Consider the following 23,114-nt stretch of genomic DNA (forward strand, 5'->3'; position numbering starts at 1 on the left):
CGAGCGGTCCTTTCTAAATTTAGTACGGGGCACCGGTCATGTCAACTCGCTCTCCTTAGCTGCCAAAAAGCTTCGAATAATAGGACTGCGGCATAAATGGACTGTGGGAGCAAAAAATCCAAAGATGGGAACTCGTGAAAATGGAATGATTCTTGGAACAGGCCAACCGCTCGCTTTATTATTAGAGAGAAAAATCCTTCTCCTCCTCTTTGCAAATTGCACAGCAATGTATAATATATACGCTATGTGTATAGTACTAATAATTTTACTACTTTTCTCGAAATACACAGAAAAATCGTTTTCATTTTATATCGAGCGATTAAATCTTAAGTTTACCGAATCAAATTAACATACGCAAAGGCACTGCGTCTATTTCTATCCGTTAATGGTGATGGAAATTCGCGTTAATTTTTCCACCCTTTTTTATTTCCAGAGATGCAAAGAAGGTACATGTAAAAGAAAAAGAAAAGGAAAAAGAGAAGAAAAAAGCAATTTTAGTTCTGGATAATTTAACGTTTTAAAATGAATGTATAACGCGAAGTTAAGGCAGATTGTTAAATGTGACAGCAGCTACTTTTTCCACAGAGTTTTTTTTTGTCCACGAGTCCATTAGCAGGCAGTTTAAAAACCTTCGAGATAAATTAACAGATCCGTGAGTAAACAAAGCTTTCATCGATGAAGCAGATGGAGGGGCAAAGCTGGTTTATTTATCGACTACTCAAGCATCGACTCGAAATAAAAGTGCTTTCCTACTTATAATTAGAAGAAGTTGCGGGAACCGGAGGTTAAAGTGGGCGGTCGCCGATCAAAATCTTGAGATGAGATGCACACGTGCGTGACAAATTGGGGCTGTGAGGGGATAATGTTGAAAGAAGAAAAAAAAATCAACCTCTCCTCTGCGAGATAGGGTGATTGCTTCAAAGCCACACTCTGCCGAGATTTAAATACATATATATACTTACTCGTTTAATCAATCTATAATTTAATTAACACAATTATTACGATCGAGTGTATTTTGCAATATCACACGGATGAGTTGCGATTAAATTTCCTGAATTTAATTACTCCATTTAACGTCCTAAATTCCCGGTTAATTGCATTTACCTGGATAGGAATGAACTTTTTTCAACTCGATAATAGAGCGGTATATATATATATCTCAAGCTCGACAAATCGTCAGGATCGTTTGCATTATTTTGATAGTTGAGAAGGACGCGACAGTCGGGCATGAGTATTGCAAAATGTCAGGCGAGCAATAATTAAAATGGATCGAGTCGAGGTGCACAGTTGTGAAATGATCGATACTCGAGCACTGCACAATTCCCAACGATGTCACGGCTTTAATTTAATCGGTAGTTCGCGTATCGCATTAAAGACGACTGCTGCGGGGATTGAAATGGGGGGAGAGGAGGGGGGGGGGGGCTGCTAACTTAGCAAGGCTCGCTTAATTTAATCAGCGTTTTGCACGCCGAATACTTGCGGCCCGCTCGAACGTCGCCCGTAATTTATCATCCGCTCTCGCGTAGATTTTATATCTCTGCAAATTTCTCATTGGGTTAATTTGCCAAAGAGACTCGTCCTCGCGTCACGTGACCGAGGAATCTTGGAATTTTCCGCCAGCCGATACAGCGAATTTCTCTCGTGCAATTGGAAGTTGGCCTAGCAATGCGCGGAACTCATAAAATTGTCGCGCGCGAAGAACCATTATGGCCGAGCGTGTAACTCGAATTGGGGACGCAGCTGCTCTTGCCGGTCTTAAAATCGTCCAAATGGTCCAGCTACGCGCGCATGCCGCACGAACTTCAAAATTAAGCCACGCTGACCAACTTTATACGCGCTGAATCTGAAACGAGCGATTTTCCGCGTGCTCCTGCGAATTATATCCCGAAGAACCCAGCTTGATCGCTATAATCCTTTTTCCTTTATATCAGTTTCTAGACCAATATTCCACTTTCGTACTGCGTCGCAGGTCACAACTACGAGATTTCGCATTTAAGTCCAGTCGTGTATGTGTGTATATATATATATCTAATCAAATATAAGAATTTTCAATATATAACACATTAATTATTTTTATATAATATTTGAAATTAATTATCCAGGGTGCAAAATCGATATGTCTGGCATAAGATTTTTCAGCAGTTTTAACAGTATAGGTATAATATAGTAGGTGGAATAAAAGCAGTGGGATCGGGTGAAGCAGGCAGTGCGGTGAAATTTGATCAGTGGGACGGAATAAAGTGGTGTTTTTTTAACGATCGTCAAGATTGTGAATCGTGGGTGAAATGAAAATGGTAACGATACCGTTAGCGTTCGATGGGAGTGACCGGTTGGTTACCCGATGCACCTAGAAACGGGGTCAAACCTTCCTGCTCCCCACCCCTCCTCTACACACTCCCTTTTCCTAAAAGCTTCGAATGTCTCTACGTGAAAGTGTATATAGTTGGTACACACGCGCTGTGCTCGTGTTTCGTGCGTAAAACTGTTATACCTAATAGAAAGTGTATCTTTGTACGAACACTCGCCATTATAGCCTGGCTTTTCTTTCCTCCATCGAAAATGTTTTCCTCGAAAGAACTCGGTTCTCTCCTTAGCCGACTAATTAGATAACGTAAAATTACATATAATTTGGTAAATTGTAAAGATATCTTGCTCGGCCCTTTTAAAAGCGTAACGTTGAAATTGCAAAGGGGCTAATTGGCCTGGGTAGCAATTAATAAGATAACTCGATTATCAGTCGAGAAGCTTTTCACGAGTCTTTCAAATCTGCCGGCTTGTTTATCAGTTTGTAGGACTTTGGGGCTTGAAAAAATGCTTATTTAAATGGGGATTTGCCGGAATATAATTTAATCCGTGGAGTTTAAATGGACGTGAAATTGGGAGTGAGAGATGCAGTGAAAGCCACGCGGAAGCGAATCGAAAAGTTTTTGGTCGATCAATCGAGCGAGTTTTGGTCCTGGCGCTCGGGCCTGGAAGGGCTGAAGGGTGAAACGAGCTCTTCGAGAAGAGGGCCAAGTCCCTTCCGCTGGCTCACTCGAAACTCGAGCATGTAGATACACCCTCATAATTACGAGATGCTTTCACCCCCAAAGCACATCTCTTTTCACCTTTTATCCCGCGCTCCCTTGTCGACCAACGCGATGTGTGATATATCGTCAATTAAAAATAACAATAAAACAAAAAACAGCGAAAATCCTGCAGATTTGTCGTTTGGTCGAGAGACGAACTATCGATTGTTTTTTTAATCCTAATTACGAGATGCTTTCACTCCCAAAGCGCATCTATTTTCACCTTTCACCCTGCACTCTCTCTCTCTCTCTCTCTCTCTCTAGGATGATGTATCGCGAATTAAAAATAAAAGTAAAACAAAAATAGCAAAAACTCTGCAAATTTGGCGATTGACTAGGAGGTGAAATGTTAACAATTTTTCATCATAATTATACGAGATGCTTCATTCCCAAAACACGTCCTTTTTTACCTTTCGCACTTCTCTTCTCTCTCGACAAATTCAACGACATGTCGCGAATAAAAAACATTAAATGTGAAACAGAAAACAGGGAAAATTCTGGAAATTTTCGTTTGATCCAGAAACGAAGTAATAATTATTTTTAAACAAAGAGATAGAGAGGGTAGTTTATTACAAAAGATGAAGGTTCAAAGTTAATATCGGTATAGAAGCGGATATATAACGTTTGGAAAGTTTGCGCAGGTATACGTGCTGCGGATAGGGTAGTGGAAGAATAAAGTTGAGTTTTCGTAAGAAGATATAGCGAGATGTTCGTGGTGTAGGGCGACGGTTATTGGTGCGAAGCGTTTTATTATCGAATGCCAACAATTTTCCGTTCGACCCCATTGGTAAGGCGACAACATTCACCTATACATATATATATATATATATATATACACACGCATGCTCTATACACTTTACAGATTATTTTTATCTCGTTGGCGAACAAACTCGTAAAATTTATCGCGCTGATATCTAGTCGAGTCTGACCGCGTTTGGTGAATTATTGCTGATACGGAAGAAATAATGTAATCACCGTTGGGATTCCACCTGGTGGATCCAATAATGCGTAGAATGTATCAAAGAATTCATCCGTGGTTATATATATACTCTACTTTTGGTTGATATATCTAATATTTTTCTATGCTCCAAAACATTTGCAAAGAAATGGAATAACGCTTGAACATTACGCGTTACGATATTTTGTAATTAACAAACATTTTTTTTGACATGCCAATAAAAAAGGTTCTATTGATTTAAGGGGGAAAAGCAATATAACTATCCTGAAGGATTAATTCCCACTCTTGAAAGCCACTGGTGCTTTTTGCGGAAAACCCAAATACAAGGACGTACAATTATTGTCAGAGAACCGCAAAAGCGGTTGAAAACACTAACCAAACTCGTAAACTTGTTAACGACATTGCGAGGTGCCAGCCACTATCCTTCTCCTCATCCCCTCAATCCCGATTATTATTAATGCGTAATCCTGTCGAGAGAGGTCCAGGTGTCCTTTAGCTGTACTCATTTACCAAATTGTTTTCCAACAGTGTGAAAGCTTTACCGGACTTTGTATTACGACACGCGTAATACCGATACTCTCAACTTTTCCAGCTTAAATCGTTTAATTTTTTATTTCATACTCGACGCGAGGAAAGCGTGCTGGATATATTATACGAGGGGAACGAGGGGAGCTTATTTTTAAAGAAGGCATAGATAAAAATAAAGGAACATTTCTATTACAAGGAAAACTCCATCTCTTGACTCTACCGCTCACTCCAATGTCGCTTTTATCCTGCAAATTCTCGAGTCCCCTGTTACGGAAATAAGCAAACGTTGATCCCTGCAACGAGTTCTTCGTTATCTCAGAATAGAAATAGTGTACTTCAAAGCAGCGAGTCTTTTGAAATTCGGCGCCGAATTTTCCGTAAAAAAAAATGTCAACGCGAGAGAAGCATGTTTTATCGCGGTACAGTTTTTTCTCATTTTCCATTGTTTCTCTCGTAACAGATTTATGTTGCTTTACTAAATTTTCTGCAAGAAGAGTAATGAGGTGGATGGGCGACAAATATTAGTATACACGTTGGCGCGTGGAGAAGCTGAAAAGCGTGCTGGAAAATGTTGAAAAGGGTTCTCCACTCGGTATAAGCGAGAATCATGAAACGTTTTTGTTTTCCGGCTTTCAGTGAAAACGAGATAGACGTGGGTATAAGCCGGATTACCTATTCCTACGAGGACACCTACTTTTCCTATGTACACCCACTTCTCCTTTTGCAACGTTTAGCATGCGTCCACTGTTTTCCCGAGTTTTCTCGCTTTTCCCACACCTCTCCCTTTTCGTTTTCCAGCGCCAACGTATCCTAAAACGTCTTTGCGAGGGTCTCGTTATAAGGCTACAAAATTTTCTCACTTGGCCAACTTCAAAGGAGAGCCCGAAAGAAAAAACGGCAAAAGCGTATCTTCTATACCTAACTTCACCATACATACATATACATGTGTACGTAACACAGTTTTATATATAGATCTGGATTCACCCGACTTGCTCCATCACGCAACGAGATTCCATTATTCTTCGCTTAAAGTTGATATTCGAGTTTTGTAACAATCGAAGCGCGTTTGCCAGTGCGAAGACTCCTTAATTATAGAAATCCCTCGGAAAATTTAGAATAGTTTATTTAAAATGCGAAAGAGTACAGGTGCGATTCATTTATTCACCTCGCGTGTTACTATAATAGTAAATTTAATTCGCTTTTATACCTATTAGAGGAACCAGCGAATTTCAGCCTGGGCTAAAAACAGCTCAGTCTGCTCCGATAAAAATGGATCACCCGTGAAATCGACGATAGTTCATCGAACTGCGATTCCTGCTTTCTTGACGAAAAACACACTTATGGTTCGCGTCGTTCGACTCGGTTCGATTATATTTTTTGTCGTTTGCGATTATGGAAATTATAACTGGTCGTTTAATCGGCGTAAAATAGCCAAGAGGTAAGTAAAAGCTCGTACATGATAAACGAATTCTGGTCTCTGGAGGGTGAGCAGCTTGAAAGGGTGGGTCAAATTTACTTGTAGAGAAAAACAACTTCCGCATGACATTTCATGTATAAACAGCGGAATGAAGCGAAGTAAAAAATACGAAACGACGCGGTATGTGAAATTGTGAAAAAGGAGGGGAGAAAAAGGATGAAAATACGAACAATACAGGTAAGGTAACGGGAGAGAAACGCTTCGGGCAATTTATTTGCCGTGCGTTATGGTGGAAAGCGGGAACCGTTCAGAAAACATTTTCCCCAGGTGTGCATTGCTCGGTTTTCAGTAGACACTTACTGGGATACCAGAATATATTGCTGTATATCGGTCCATTCACTATTATTAGAATTATAGCCACCACACTAATGATCCTGCATAATTCTGCTAAAATACACTCTGCCTGACCCTTAAAATTTCGATCAACGAGTAATGTCGTCCAGAAAATAATTATTCCAGCGTTGATCGAAGAATTTTTCAGATTAAATTTTGCATCGTTGCGTGTGTGGATGATATCGATTCGAGGGAGGGGGGGGGGGGGAGGTGTGAAGTCGTTAATTTTCTTTTTTTTCCAATACTGAGAGAAGCTAAATCCAGTTGACTCGAAATAACGTGTATACCAGACGAATAGAGAGAGAGAGAGAGAGAGAGAGAGAGAGAGGGAGAGAGTGAGAGAGCAAGGTCTTGGAATCTCTCAGTGTTGTCTTGACTATAGTTCCTCACACAGGAACATTAGTTGTAAATAGTTGTGCGAGTAAAGGGGAAAGAGGCGAAATGTTCGAAAGGGTCCGAGAGAAGTTCATTACGGAGCAGAGTTGACGCGTCGTAGGATGCTTTTGTGAACCGAAAGAAGCCACTGGCTGAACCGAACTGACTCTGCTCTGTCTTCACCGACTCCACCCTCCACCCCTCGTCTCATGGCACACCGACGAACGAGTACGTCGAGCCGGATCGCAAAATAGACTAGTGAAGTAAGAGAAAAATTATATCCACAAATGATAAATCATCCCTGCTCTCCATCATCAACCAACTTCCACCCTTATATACGAAACCGTATTAAAAACTCGAAGTTGAAATCACGCAAAGCACAACGCTTTAATTTCACCCTCGAAGCTACATAAATTTCACAAAATTTCTCTGCGCATCGAAACACCTTGGACAATAATTTTCAAGCTGCAAATTCCCTTTAAAAACGTTAATTGGATTCCTTCGTTAAAGTACCACCTGCTCGAATACCTTCGCTCCGTGTGGATCTGCCCTTTCCGTGGTGGGTTCTATGATAAATTCTCATTAAACGAAATGTAATCCATTATCTACTTGGCGAGAATTCGATATATTTTCAATTTCGAGCGAAGCTCGCTTAAATATCGATATTCAGAATTTGCGTTGCGAAAATCTGCAGGATATTCCGTGAGGATGATAATCGACGATTTCGATTGGATGTTTATTCGTCGTATTGGTATATGCATATATACATATATAGGTATCGGCTTGTAATGTTTATAGGATGCGTTCTTCTCGAATCTTTGGAAAAGCTGGCAGGTGCCATCGACAAGAAGCCACTCGATTTCGCGAGAGACGAGGGAATCTTCTCTTTCAAACACGTCGATTTGTTTGCTGTTTACGAGATATTGCACGGGGGTGCTCATCCAGGTGTAAGCTTGATGCAGCCAGAATGCACTAGGGTTTTTCAAAGCCCTTCTACATAGCTTCTATAGATTGCTATATATACATACCAACGTACAAAGCATCTCGAACTCTTTCTCTGAAAGTAGGAGTATATCCCCCTCCTTCAACAGACGCCTATGTTACCCCCACAGAATATATATATATATATATATATATATATATATATACATCTACTCCCTTACCCCCACAAGCCCAGAGGGTTGAATCGCGTGGGCTGCAACTCTATGATAACAACGCCAAACGGCCTTACCTCGACGTGAATATATGTACCCCGATTGTACGAAATGAATTTCCTGTTCTGCCATCTCTACCCTATTCCATTATGTGTATTATCGTACAAAACAATTACGCGTATGTTAATTAAATCCACTTCAATTTAACTTACACGCCTCTGTGCCAGCGAGAGGCGACATTGTAAATGGGAATAGCGTTCTGCCACTGTTATTGACACAAAAATGAAAAATCTTTTCATTTTGCAAAGCTACGAATTTCTGGTGGGATTTAAATATTTGCCAAACGATATGTTTATATATATATATATATATATATATATATATTAGTAGTAAAGCGTCGTAGCACTTGCGAAAGTATTGCATCGAGTTTTCTTGGTTTGTCTTGCAGACGGAGCTTTCGCAAAATCTTCAACAGCTAACGGAGCGCGCCCGTTCCACAACGGAATTCATCCAGAGGCTCAAAGGAATGACGGATAAAGTGCACGTGAGTATATACGCTCCTTTTCGTACTATTTTTTCCCGAGGTTGATGGACGTCTCTGCTGCGCGCCCTGTAAAATTACGAAGGGACAGGGCGTTAATTATATCAGTGCCGGAAGGCAAAGGGGAATCCACCCCCCCCCCCCACCCACCCACACTCCGCGTCCACCAACATGAAAGTACCATTTGAAATTACAAAGAACTTTCGCTGCTGCCACCGTAGATATTTTTTTTAACCATCTTCTCCACCCAACGATAAAACCTAATTCGACTTATTAACGAAACACGATTCTCCACCCTAAAGACTCTTTGCAATTATAAACTCTTTTATTTTCAAAAAATTAACAAATGCATGTACTCGTGTACGTATATGTTATACTACAAGAAAGATTCTTTGTTTTTTTTTTGTCCAAACCAGTAATAAAATCCTGACTGGAGTTCTTATCGAGCAAGAGCATCGATCGACCCCCTTCTGTAATTGCAACTCGAGTTTTAATAACGTCAGAGCGATTCTTTGATCAGTCCAAAAGCTCTCCCTGCTATATAATACATAGCCGAATATGAAATAAGGCCATTTTCTATTAAGCAGAGTGCTGCCATTGTTCTCTCTACAATAAACTGCAATTAGTTTATTCTTAATTAATAAAAGTTAAATTTCACCGTGAGGAAATGTACGTGACTGTACGTAAATGAATGGGACACTCGTTAAAAGCTCGTGTACTCGCCATACGCGTAACGCACTACAGTACACTTTGATTAAGCGAGGAATGGATTGTGTGGGGAACACATAATAAATGTTATCGCGAAAGGATTGCATTTTATTAAGCTGCTTTGCGCGACACACCGTCACGTTGGATGGCAAATTATTGATCAAAGAGGATTATCAGATGTTTCGCTGTATGTTATCGAGATTAACGAACTCGCCTATCGAGCGCTTCAAACCTATATAAACGAGTCTCGAATAAGTTTTCCCATTTTCTATCGATAATCTTTGGCGAGAGAAATTTATATATATAGGGGAGAGAGACGCAGCTACGGGGGGTCGTCGAAATTTCCTCCGAGCCAACTGGATTAATGTTTGGTGTTTAATTTCAAGTGCAGTATTATTTAGCATGGAGAGCCGGAGCTCCTCTTCATGGTGAATTTGATTAATTCGCGTTGAACTCTGTTTGCAGGAAGAGTGCATAGCATTGGAGGAGGAGGTGGAGGAGAGGGTGGCAAATTTGATAAGTATGCTGCAGGCAAGAAAATCTCGATTAATAGAGGCTGCCAGGCAGACGAGGGAGGCCAGAGTTCGCTCTTTGAGGGACCAAGTTGGCAGGTGTGCGACACACCTGCAGGCGACCACGGCTCTTCTTACCTTCTGCATCGAAGCCCTGAAGGAAACGGACAGCGCAGCTTTCCTGCAAATCGGTGGAATGTTATCTGTCAGAGCTGCCACTGCGGCGGGATCCTGGGGAGGCTCCGAGGGGGTCCAGGAAATTGCGCGTTTACCCCTCCTCGACTTGACCTTGGATGATAAGCCACTCAAACGCGCCATCGACCAACTCACTTTCGTCCAACTCAAACGTGAGAATTATTGCTCTCTTATCTCCAATCACCCTTCCTATACCTCGGCTGAATCCTTCTAATTTCTACCAATCGCATCCTTGAAATATTTCACTCCATTCGCAAGATTATTATTCCACTTTAACTCGCACCACGCGCCAAGGTCATACTTCACTGAATTTTCGCATTAAACGGGATAGATGCGAACAAAAATGATTAGGGATAATTTGATTTGCTTGCTCCATGATGCGTAACGTCGGAAAATCTGTCATTAAATTACTGACACCATTTGTAGGAGTACAGCCCTATTTGATATGCAAAATCTCTGAATACGATTACCGGTCTATCGTGTTATGTACTGTACGACATATCCGAATTATCGCTACTCCACTTGTATTACTATATGTATCTACGAGAGTGAACAATTATGTACTATCAGCTAAATTACAAATTTATGTGTTGTCAGTTTGCCAAATTATTCGGCTAATTATGCCAGTTATAAACCATCAGTTTCAAATTCATTCCAGTTAACTCGACTTTCAAAAGCATCGAATCAAACAAATACCCATACTCATTATTGATTTCGCTGCTTCGTTAAATTTCCTTCTAAATTTTATGCCAACTGTTTACGCGGCCTTAAAACAACAACAGATATTTACACTAGAGGGAGGAAAATGTGGAAATTGCATATGTAATACAGTACCCTATGATTATGGTTTAATGTGAAAATTCACTGGAAATGCGTGGAATGCGTTTTATCGAGCTGGTCATCAAATAAGCTGTAAATAAAATTCACCAACTTTTCGATTACTTTGAATTTTAATGTTGCACGCAGCATCCGAAGGAGAGGAGCGCTATCCCACTGCAGGTAAAGTAAAGTACAACGAAAGAGTTTGGGGAAAGAAAGAAACAGCGAGATGAATTATGTATATAGAGTGGTTTGCGTAAAAAAATCTAAATTTTTGATATAATTTTAAAAGGAAACGCGAATGGGGTATACGAATGGCAAAAAAAAATGATAAATGAATAAGAGTGTCATTGCGAAATGTCTAGACTTAATTCCGCTTGGTGATGGCTAGGAGGGGCTTGCCTAATGATTTTACTTGGCTTCGGGCAGCTTCTTTTAAGCGGAACCCCCTCTCGGGCTAAAGCGTTTCAAAAGCGAATTAATTAGGTACTGCCTTTGCTCGAGTTGCTATAACGATCTGGATACGAGACAAATTTGCCTGAGAAACAGTCACGCTCCACGAATGAGCTCGGCTGCAAAATGTATAAATTATTAAATTCTATTTTTTCTTTTTTGCTACACCATTTTTAACATCGATGCAAACGAATTTCGCTGCAACATTTCATGTAACGGATAACGACACGTTCGACATGGATCATCTCTTATAAACCAATTTGCGACGAGCGTGTGTGTGTGCCACTTTATTTGCCCCATAGGACGGACGTAAAAATTAATTAATCTTCGTTACTATAAAGGATATATCAATTTTTCGCATAAAACCTTTTTGGATTTAAAGGGAAGGCACTTTCGGAAAGGTCTTATAAAAAATTGATATCCCTTATGTTTGCGAAGATAAATGAAGTTTTACGTCGACGCTCTGGAGCAGTCAAGTGACATACCCTCTACCTATTCTTGATGAGAAATTTCTGCAAAAAATCTTGTTTGTTTTTCCCCTCGATATAAAAGTACAACAAACCTGACTATATATGGAGTAGTATATCGAAACTGACAAATTGCCCTGAAAAAACGAGCTGAATTGTGGAAAATGATAAAAAAAAAAGACTCATCGTGAAAAAAGCGGAACAGTCAAATTTGACTTTCGGCCAATGGAAATAAGGGTGGAAATATTTCGAAGGGGTTTTGCCCGGGGAGCTTCGATCCAATAAGCCGAAAGTCAAATGGCAAAAAGTACGTGACGTTAGCCGCGCGTTTATGAAACAAAACTTCCCGACGCCTGGTTTTACCTCCCTTTTACAAGGAAGCTCCTAATACCATAGGCGAGTGATCGTAAAAGCAGCGAAACGTGCTCCCAACGGTTTCTCATCTTTCAATCCAGGAAATTAAGGTACAAATATGTTTGATTCGAGGAACACTTGAAAATTATGCGAAAACTCATAAAAGCAGCAGTAGACGAAACGTTTAATCTGAAAGACGATTCTAGGAAAGTGGCTTTGAAAAATGAAGAGAGTAAGAAAAAAGCATTGGCTGAACTTTATTAGAAGATTCTGTTTTGCTTTATGATCCTTCGGTATTTTAGCTCCATATCGCTTATCGATATCGATAAATCATCTCGCTACTCGCATAAACTTTCTGACCGTGGCGATTTGCTGCAAAAAAGGACCATAAAATTTTATCTACCCTTGTTCGCGGTGTTTCAATCACGAATCACCGGCCTCCCAGGAGACACTCGCGCCTGTATCGTGATCGTCGATATATTCAAAAGGATAATGGAAACGAGATTTATCACGGTAATGATTTCCTGCAGAATCGTTAAGGAAATTTATGGCACAAGTGCAACGAGGCAATAAAAAGCAGCGGTAAGAATAATAAAAATAGCAAATGTTAGCATTTTGGATGAAATTCGCGAGAGACAGAAGCGCGAGAGAAGGATTCGGAACTTTGGTACTCCTGCTAAACTTGTATAAACTTTAATTTTATCTGTTTTTATACAGCGTAGAATTATTCTAGAGAGAATGGGGGGGGGGGGGGAGTAGTAACAATAGAGTTAGACACGCGAGACTCGGCACGCTATACCGATTGGTGGATCGTAAAACGGGGTGGGAATCCGGGCTCAGTAGTAATGCCCATGTTATGGTAAGCCAGCTGTCAGCGTAAAGAATTTACAATCGCAAAGACTCCATCGAAAATCGAGTACACCATTTAGAAAAAAAAAGGAAGGAAAAACCCTTTTAGTACCGCTAAAACTCTGTCCTGCAGTGGTCCACTCGAATCGGTTGTACGAGTACAATAAAAATAGACAAAAATAGTATAGAGTTGTAAAAGTTGACGCGAGAAATTCATTTGTGAGCGGTGGACGCAAGGTCCTGTAAGTTTTTTGCCTTGGATTTTCCTATAGAGGAGAAAAAGACCAAAGGACGTGACAGGATAGGAGAGATTTTCAGAGAATCGATAGTCCAGAGACCAGAGAATACGTGTTTGTACATACATGCGTGTACATGTATGGAGCATGTGTAGTGCACGCACGCGGAGCTGTATGGGAGACGCGTATACGTGTGGAGAAATGGCCCTTCGTGAAACGAATGCATATTCCCTTTGGCGACTCGATTGTTGTTGACCGCCGACGCATTTCTCCCTTTCAACCCCCCATCCCTTTCCTATCCCTCCTGTTGATGTTTTCCCTCATTCTTTCCACCCCCTCCCTCCCCCCTGTACCAATCCTATAGCTCGTGTTTATTTTCCTCGTTACTCGCCAATTTACCAGCATATTTTAAAACGGCAAAGGCAATGGCGAAACACCCCGTCTCTCATTTTTTTTTAATCGAAAGACGCGAACGTTAAACTCGCCGAGCATTCGTATGCTAATTGGCCCCTTTTTTCGCAGAGTTTACCTCACTTTTATTATTCCAACAAATTTGCTTCCTCTCTATATATACACATAATGAAATGATTGCTCGCGGCCAGAGTGGTTTTTATGTAATTGTATTTTTGTTTGGTTAGATTGGATAGTTGTCAAGTTTTCTTGTTTCTCTCTCTCTCTCTCTCTCTCTCTCTCTTTGAAAGGCAAATGAAAAGGTATTTACAGGATGATTTTTCGAGAGAGAGAGAGAGAGAGAGAGAGAGAGGGGGGGGGGGGGAGGTGGTGTATTATTAGGAGTCCAGAGCGCAGATCTTGTATAGGAGGGGGAAAGGGTAAATCGAGGGCTTTAACGTTTCCGGGTGGGTAAGGTTGGCTTAAATAGACCGTTAGGGGTGCAGCGAGTCTTAACGCCTGTCGTAAATGGAAATTTTCAGCCCCTGCGGCGCCACTGCTCATACCGGTGGAATGCAGCGCCGAGAACAACAGCGTCACCGTCGCCTGGCAGCCGCCTCCTGGACACGGCGTGACCGGATGTTCCGGCCAAAGGGGACCAAGCATCGAGGGATACCTACTCGAACTCGATGATGGATGTGGCGGAGAGTTCAGGGTAACTTTAACTTCTTTATTCGTCGACCCATACACCCCCACACGAATTTATTTACATCCAATCAAACCGTCAATTTATCAATTGGACCAAATTCAATTTAAATTTCTCGCCCCTTGATTATAATTTCCAAGAAATTCCCACTTCGCGAGTAACTTGGTTTTAAATAGTGACGTGATTCTATGTAAAACTTCATTGAGAAATTAAGAAGAAGGTGGAAGAAGTGGAGGAAACAGGGAAGGTGGCGTAGCGAGAAACGAGCTTGATTTAAATATTAAAAGCGTCCAGTATTCCAAGAGTGTATATATATAGTATAGTCGCAGGATCCTAAGGACTCGGGACGATTTATATGCGAGATATGACGCCGTTCGTTAACGAGTCTCCCGACGGACTTGATATTTCGAGATCCAGTTGGAAAAACTTTATCATAAATTATTTCATTAACCCGATGTTCCTCTCCTACCGATATACATTCAGCCGCGCGCTATATATTTTTGTCCTACGAGAGTCAAATGTAAATAACGAGGAAAAGGCTTTTCTGGCATATATATAGTATAGGAGAGTTATGAGAATATTCCTTTGATCATTGATCCTTTTTATTCTCTTGCTTTTTTCTCGCAGGAAGTTTATTGTGGTCGAGAGACCATTTGTACGGTAGATGGCCTGCATTTCAATTCCCTCTACAATGCAAGAGTGAGGGCTTTTAATAGCGCAGGCGAAGGCGAATATTCCGAATTGATCGGTCTACAAACGGCAGAAGGCAAGTAGCAATTCTCTCCTCTCATTATTTCCCTCCCACCTGACAGAAGAGTCTCTAAATAAGAGATAAATTTCCATTGAGAGAGCACCAGCTCGTCCGGAAGGAGTCGTCTGTTCGACCAGCCGAAGGACGAAACGAGCTTGAAAATAAAAAATAAACAGTCTCTTCCGTTGAAACATTCGTTCGCTGATCGACAGATCTATCGAGTCTTGTTCGTTGGAACAATGAAGCACGGATTGAAGCTACCGAATAACGCCTGTAAAATAAAAAGACAAATTTCACCTATACCACTGCAGCTCTGTAACTATTTTCTGTCGCTTCTTTCCATTAAAACTCTTTTTCGATATATATATATAGTAAAATAGCTGCAGTTGAAAAGTATTTTCAATCTAAATTTGGAAAAAAAAATAAACGGGAGGGGGGAGTAAATATAGTCGACGAAGGATATATATGTCTGTGTTTGTGTATGACCGATGCGTATTTGGTGATGCGTAGTTGCATGGTTCTCTTGGGCAACGGGAGCACCAGGAATACCACAGGAGATTTCGATATCAGAGGATGCAATGAGCGCATCCTGCGAGGGATACGAACACAGAGTCGTCCTGTCCAGTGTCGGCTTTTCACGGGGTATTCACTACTGGGAGCTCACCATAGATCGATATCACAGCGACACCGATCCGGCTTTCGGCATCGCAAGGCTTGATGTAACTCGTGACCAAATGCTAGGTGAGTCTTCGCCAAATTTTGTACCAAAACTTTGTACAATATTTTTCTTATTTTTATATTGCACCAGTTGACTCGATTAATTTATTAATAATATAATTGTCGAGTCGTTTGCGATTAAGTTTATTGCTCGTTTGATTCTTCCTACACACACACACACACACACACACACACACGCGCGCGCACTGCTGCAACCTTTGACAACTAACATGCGTATTACGCAAGGCATACATATATACAGTAGCGTAATTTGTGCTTCAGGTAAGGACGACAAAGGCTGGAGCATGTACATAGATCGACAACGTTCGTGGTTCATGCACGGAGGGGGTCACGCTCAACGCACGGAAGGAGGGGTGCAGCAAGGATCGACCGTGGGGGTCCTGCTCGACCTTGAAAACACGCACACCATGCGATTCTTCGTGAACGGCCAGCCCCAAAGCGGCGTGGCTTTCAGGGACCTCTATGGAGTCTTTTACCCTGCAGTGAGTCTCAATAGAGGAGTCAGTGTAACCCTTCACACTGGTCTGGACGTTCCTCGCCACCTGCCAGAGATTCACGAAGAATATATGAGCGATATTATTCAAAGCTAGGGGTACCTCAATGTCCTGAAAAAGGGCCTTATGCAAGATATCGCCTCCCCTGGGACCCCGTGCTTCGAGAGGCCCAGAGATTTCGATGGTCAGCTCCAGATCCTGGAAAAAATTGTCGAGGAAACTCTCAGTGAGACCAATTAAGAATTCTTCGCTTGTACGAGCAATATTGCTGGGAGACCTTGGTGTAAGCTTGTTCAAGCTCGGAAGGATTACCGAAAAGCCAGCATTTTCCTTATCCAAGAATCCTCGAGATTTTCACACAGCTATTCTCAGCCTATAAACAGGGAGTCGAAATCTGTCCAATGCTTTTTCCTTGCATCTCTCTTTCAACGTTCAACGACAATGACCATTCTTGGCTTTTTTTCGGCCATCGATCCGAGTACCACTGCAATGCAAACAAGTGGCTAAAGTGTATTTAGAGGAGATTCCATTTATTATCTATAGCTTAAAGCATAAAAGTCTACAACTATTAATTGTGTAAAAGAGTGTCCAATTACAAATTCTTCTTACGAGACTGTTAACGAGTGTGATGGAATTTACATTGAAGATTGCGGTTATATTAAAATACGACGGTTTTACTGAAAGTGATGCGAGTGTTTTAATGGTGAAGCTAATGACTATAAAGTAGATAAAATTAATAAAGTAAAGTTATAGACTATAAATGAATAAACAGTGAACTAATGACTTTATAAATGTCGAGCGATTGAATCTATTTGTATTAATCAATTTGCCTAATAATCAGGCGAGATATTTTTACGATTTCTTTTTACATCTCTGCTTCCTATAAAATGGGAGAAATGTAAAATTGCGCTTAGGAAGAATCGTACCATAACGAGTCTTCCTGAGACTCATCCACTCGTGAAAATCACTGCCCAACGGATGCATCCAAGGAAAGTTCTGATACTGCTAAAGCGCTGGTTTTTCCTGAAAGCTTTTCGATATTGAAAAAAGAAATATCACGTAGTGGAGGAAGAGGTCGCTTGGCAATCCGATATTTTTTCTCTAAAATGAAACTATGATGATAATCAGTGTTGTATAAAAATAATTGCGAGGCACCATATAAACGTATTATTTACATTTATTTAATTTATCTAAACTATTTTGAAGCTTTTCGTTTTAGAGAAAAATGTTGGTTTCTTTAATTAACCAAATAATAAATTGGACTCTTATCCAATAAGAGATATTTCCAAATCAATTTTTAATCAAGGTACTGGTAAAGTTTTGTCAAGTTATATTCTGAGCGACAAAATATTGCTTCTTAACAATTTTTATCTCGGTATAAAGTGCATTTTTGCAATAAAGTTACGTGACCGTTACGAACAAGTCACGAAAAAAATCATGTAATATTCATGAAACGTCCATAGTGACTACAGAATAACAAAGACTGTACTTTCCCTCGGTGAGCCGCGAACAAAAAATCCGAGGGCTTTTATCATATCGATATACATAAGTGTAATATTTAAATATAAGTTCCATTAAGATTAAAAGGGAAATGGTACGAATTAATATGTAAAAGAAACAAAACACATTTTCTAGTCTAAAATTTCAGCTTCCTCAATGTTTCGCTTTCATTTCGTCCGATAATTGTTCCATCTACCTGGGAATCGGATATTTCCTCGAATATTCTCTATTTTCGTCATTCGAATTAGAATTTATAATGCTCTTGTGTATCGTAGAGGTTTCAGCTCTGAACTGCTAATGTACATACTTGTATATAACATATACTCGATTGTACCGATCAAATTGCCAATTATATCATTTACGATTGTGTATTCGATCAATAAAAAGAATAAAAATACAGTCGTTTATCGTTCTTATTTCTTCAAATACTTGTAATCCACTCGAGAAACAACGGTAAGACCTCGTTATATAAATATTTTATAGGAAATAGTCATTTTGGTAGGTTGCTTAATTTACTCAAAACAAGTAAATTAATGAAAGGTAATAATATCCAAGCCTTGTATGCGAAGAAACAATATCAAACAAAAGGGCTTGGTTAGCTGAATTTAGTCAATTAGCATGAATTTTTAATTTCCCCTTTTAAATTAACACGTTTTTAATAACCAGTTCCCTAGAATGGTTTAATGTACCAGATTTAAAATGAATGAACTCATTATTTCAGCAGTTAATTAAAACGTTGTAATTGCTACAATAAAAGTGATATGAGTGGATCCATATATCACTCTTTTTGCATGGAGTTCTGAGCGAAGCAGTTATTGATTGCATGGTAAAACCGTTTACCTAAGATTTAATAATTTCGTCGCGCAATTGCACAAACAATAATAATTCAACCGCACGATGAATTTTGCAGAAGGAAAATGTGGAATTTGTATAAATCATTTGTTCCGTTTGATCGCGATCTTCTTTGCGAAGGAAAAGGGAATTTTGGAGCGCAGGGGGGAGGTGAAGATGGAAGCGTGGGTGGAGGAGATGTGTCGTTTAAGAAGCATATCGCATCGAGGAAACGTGAGCCGCTTTGAAAAATCGTTCTGGATACGTAGAGAGAAGGAAGAAAAAGGGGTGATTCGTGCGTAAAAAAATCCAGCTTCCCTTGCCTGCCTGCCTACTTTCTCTCCAGCTTCGAAGCCTCCACTGCACCTGTGTCACGGCACCTGAATTTTTTACATTTAAAAGGAAGAAGCGGAAGCAGGAATTGATTCCTTTCAAGCCTTTTTATATATTTTTTAATTCAACACTTCCACGTGTCTCTCATGGTATTACCACTTCTAACTTTTTCATTTCGCACATATTATATCATCGTTATATATATATATATATATATATATATATGTGCTTTGCCTCATTCAAGCCTAATATAGAAATTCATCGCGAACAATTACACATTAATCGCGTGGCATACCCTTTAGATGCGAGTCGATGAATCATTCCAGTGGAGATATCGAGTTCTGCATTCTGAAACGACGGCAATAAGTTTCAGTTGACCATTGAAGGGTCCGTAATGGGAGACTTGCCCGCGGCGTGTAATCTGACAGGGCCGTACCAATCAGAGAAATCGTAATCGTGGGAGTTCCCATTTTCAAAGAGGAACAACTAACGGCCTCCTGTGGGAGCCATTTCGTGCCATGGGCCCACGTACGCCAATTCCCCTTATTTTGTTAACGTTCTGCTAACGCAGCACTGAAACTTACGCTCTTCCCAACCTCTAAGAACGAATTCGTCTCGAGTATTTTAATGTTACTTGCTTCACCAACACGTACGCAGCAAGCTTCCTTATTTTTCAACTTTTCGCTAACGTAGCTCGAAAAATCACGTTCTCGTAATTATTCCAAAATATTTCCAAATAATTTTCTCTCATAGAACAATTTTAATAGTACAAAAATTTTTCTTTTACTCAAATCGATGTTACCTTGTCGATAAGTCATCTAATGAGATTCAATAAATTTTATTTTTTCCATTAAAAATACCGTTTTTGTCAGACATCTGATTATTCCCGGCTATTTTTTTAGATGAATATCGAGAAGTTATAGAATAGATGCTGGAAAGAAATTGTCAAATGGGAAAATCAATAAAAAAGTATATTCGAATTTTTGTGTTTCGTTCAATCGATTAATAATAAGTTCCGTTAGGATTTAGCCATTGGAATTGCTATCTTCCACTTTTTGTTGCACGAATAAAGAGATAAAAGTTCATAGTCGGCCGGATCAAACGCATATTAACGTTATTCTATCTATCAATGCCACGAAGCGAACCGGAAACGCAATTTTGCGCAGAGCTCTGACGAGAATCAAATCAACGTCCACCAAAGTGAGAGTGAGAAATCGTATTTGCCATTTTTTCCCAACAGCTGCAAGTCATTGAATATTATCTGAGATTTGACGTTATACTATATAGTATATAAAATAGAGTGTAAAAGTTATCAGTAAAATGCAAATCTCTAAGGAAAGTTTCCCTTTAAATCTCTTAATAATATTTTATCAAACAACTATAATGAAGTTTTTAAAAGGAGGTTTATGGTAGATAAAAATTATCAGAGACATGCGGTGTCTGCCAGAATTCCGGTACCCCAGACCCTTAGCTACACCCCTTGGAAACACCCTGTGCTCACCGAATCCTTGCGGAATTAGCAACATTTGTCGGTGATTGGAAGAATTTACGAGGTCCGCCACTCCCCCTCTCCTCTTAGACCTCTTCCGGACCCTCTCGAGCTCCTCCACGTTACTTTTTCACCATTTTCTTTCCTAACTGTTTATCTAGCCGGTTAATTCTCTTCTTTCAACCCCTTATTACTTCCTTTCTCTCCTTTTTTGCTGCAACAAAAATTTATTCTCACCCCTGAAGCTGTTCGCTGCTCGAGGGTGATGATGTATTTCAGAGAAATTCTAATTCCAGAGTTATATATCCCACAGCATTGTCAGAACTCGAGTGCTTAATTCGATTTGAAGACGTTATTATCACCTCCCTGACGTATTATATATGTATATTATAACTACAGAGATAGCACTCTCGGTACACATCGTTAAGGAATTTTTCAGGAAACGAATCAACGATCGCGATCGATCAATCGTAAAATTTGTTAAACTTGAAATCTTCTTTTTTTTTCTTCGAGAACGTGCATAAGCTTATGATATTTATGTTAATCGTAACGAAGAAAGTTCCCTCGTCGGGGCGTTGATTTATTATTATTTGTACTTTTCTTCGCAATATGGCGAATTCTTGCAGAAGGGGGTGGGGAAGAGTAAGAAAACAAATCTTAGATAGGGGAGGGGGAAAAAGGGGTGGGGGTGGTACGAGAGCAGAAGGGATGTCGAGGTGACGACGTTGCAGCAGTAGGAGATCTCGCGGATCTGGGCGTTATATCAAGTTGCAGAAAACTCGTTAAAATTCCGCAGCTCTTTTCCGTTCTTAAGACCGGGACACACAATGCGAGGATAATTTGAGGGGTCGGCGGGATTGCTCGGAACATTTTTTATCCTTCCTACGCTTCTCCCCCCCCCCCCCCCCCCCACCCCCCTCCACCAAGTCCTGATTCTTCCGCCCAGCCTCAAGTTTTTTCTCAAACACCTTCGTTTTTCGCGCATAATATAATACCTTTGATTTTTTCCCCCTCAGGCCCTTTCACGTTCTTACAAAAATCCCCACTCTTCTACGCAAACCGAGTAATAATTTTGCAGACACTCGAGCTCCGCGAAACGAGCCAGCCAATTTTCCCCCGTTGCCTCTCGTTGCCAGCAACGTGGATTTAATCTTATTGGACGCTAAGAATTCGACATAATTTTCTGTGCAGCAGATAACCGCGCGTCTCGGAGCTGCTTTTGCTTTTGAAAAAATCCAATTACTCTCCATTAACAGTGTACCTACATATATATATATAGAGTATTCATGAAAAAGTTTTGTCGAGTTTCAACTTAGGCACGTTTCGAATGAAAAGAATCGTTTTCCATTTTGCAGCCTTGTGGCTTTCGCACATTATCTCTACACTATTCTTTCTCCGTGGATGGATGAATATAGTGCGAGGAGGGAAGAAAAAGTTTTTGTAGGAAAGTTTTTTCTCAATAAGAAAATAATTAAGTATTCGAAAGTTATGGAGGATTTGGGGGAGTGTGGGGTGGGGCGAAAACTGGTCTCGACGTCGTCTGGACGGGGCTGAGCCGGCGAGGCTCGAAATTGACGAGTCTCGAATGCGGCGAGAGGTGGGAAAGTCGAAAAAGGAGGAAATAATTACGCGGAGGCAATTATCGCGACTATTAGCTCCCGCGGGATGCGATCCGACTACGGCGATTGGTCGATGCGCCACACAATGGGACACGGCGATGGCAATTTTCCGACCGCGGAAATGAATTTCCGTACTCATCCCAGCTGCAGCAGCACCAGCACCAGCAGCCAACCCGCCATCCTAGTTGGCCTCCTCAAACGCTTTTCAACCATGCGGATCCATATTCCTCTCTCGATGACCCGCTAAATCATCCTCGACACCCTCGCGCACTTTCCCAATATCTAACACCGCAATTATCCAACCCGACAAACCGACACATCACGCTCGTTTCTCGCCTTCTTCCGGTATAACGATAAAACTTATAACTTTACCTACTCACACGTGTCAAATTTCAGTGCACTTGGAAACTCTTTAAAACTTGATTTTTTTACGGCGTTTTTTTTAATAATCGATATTTTATAGTTTTACGAACAAACGAATAGTTTCTTCTCTTATATTTGGAAAACAAAGGAAAGTGTGGTAGGGAAATTTGCTCGACTCGCCCATTGTTAAAAACTGATCATTTTTAATAGTGATTTTGAGTAATCGATGCATTAATGTTGTACGAAGAAACGAGCAACTTCTTCTTCTATTTGAAAAACGAGGGAAGAAGTACAGCAAATTTGGTCGACTCGCCTCTCGTTAAAACCTAATAATTTTTCAACAGGGATTTTCGATAATAGATACACGAATTTTAACGAAAAAACGAGCAGCTTCCTTTTCTACTTGGGAGAGAAGGAAAGAATGGCTGGCAAATTTGGTCGACTCGGCTTTTGAACGCTCGCGTGGAAGACAAATAAAGTGGAAATAAATAAAAACGGGCTGAGTGTGAATACGCAACGAGGGAGGGGGGGGGGGGTGAGAGGGGTGGGTACTCGGGGCCCCCAGAAAAATCTAAAATTCATAACTGCCGCGCGTTCTGCGCAAACTACAAAGCAAACTCCATCCCTCACATCCGATCGCTGAGGCTGCTCAGTTTTTAATCATAAAGTCAGCTTTACGCGCTCCTTATTTGCATCAACGCGCGTCGAGGTCATCGGACGGGATTTCAAAGAATCTCGCAAGCTGTTTCTTTTCCTCGAGACGAAAATTTAATTATTTAATTTTCTTCCATTTCTCGATTCGCTCCTTCCACGATATAATCAATGGGTTTAACCGATGCAAATCTCGTTTCTTCAAATTCGCCAAATAATTTG

At 40.6% G+C, this 23,114-nt stretch overlaps 1 protein-coding gene across 2 annotated transcripts in view; it reads left to right on the top strand.

Moving 5' to 3' along the window:
- The window catches only part of Trim9 (E3 ubiquitin-protein ligase Trim9), a 39,451-nt gene extending 21,464 nt beyond the window's left edge, over positions 1 to 17,987 (top strand). Inside the window, exons 4-10 of one of the 2 annotated variants that reach the window (XM_066738170.1) lie at positions 8,342 to 8,437; positions 9,608 to 10,001; positions 10,816 to 10,848; positions 13,960 to 14,132; positions 14,751 to 14,889; positions 15,385 to 15,615; positions 15,874 to 17,987. In XM_066738170.1, the coding sequence (XP_066594267.1) occupies positions 8,342 to 8,437; positions 9,608 to 10,001; positions 10,816 to 10,848; positions 13,960 to 14,132; positions 14,751 to 14,889; positions 15,385 to 15,615; positions 15,874 to 16,202 (1,395 nt within the window). In that variant the 3' untranslated portion in view covers positions 16,203 to 17,987. The remainder of the gene's footprint in view (positions 1 to 8,341; positions 8,438 to 9,607; positions 10,002 to 10,815; positions 10,849 to 13,959; positions 14,133 to 14,750; positions 14,890 to 15,384; positions 15,616 to 15,873) is intronic. The other variant, XM_066738171.1, reaches the window with a different exon arrangement.
- Positions 17,988 to 23,114: the final 5,127 nt, after the last annotated feature.

Source organism: Prorops nasuta, unplaced genomic scaffold (assembly GCF_024137725.1).
Source record: "Prorops nasuta isolate Cenicafe-Biocafe unplaced genomic scaffold, Cenicafe_Pnas_1.2 PNAS00018, whole genome shotgun sequence".
NCBI lineage: Eukaryota > Metazoa > Arthropoda > Insecta > Hymenoptera > Bethylidae > Prorops > Prorops nasuta.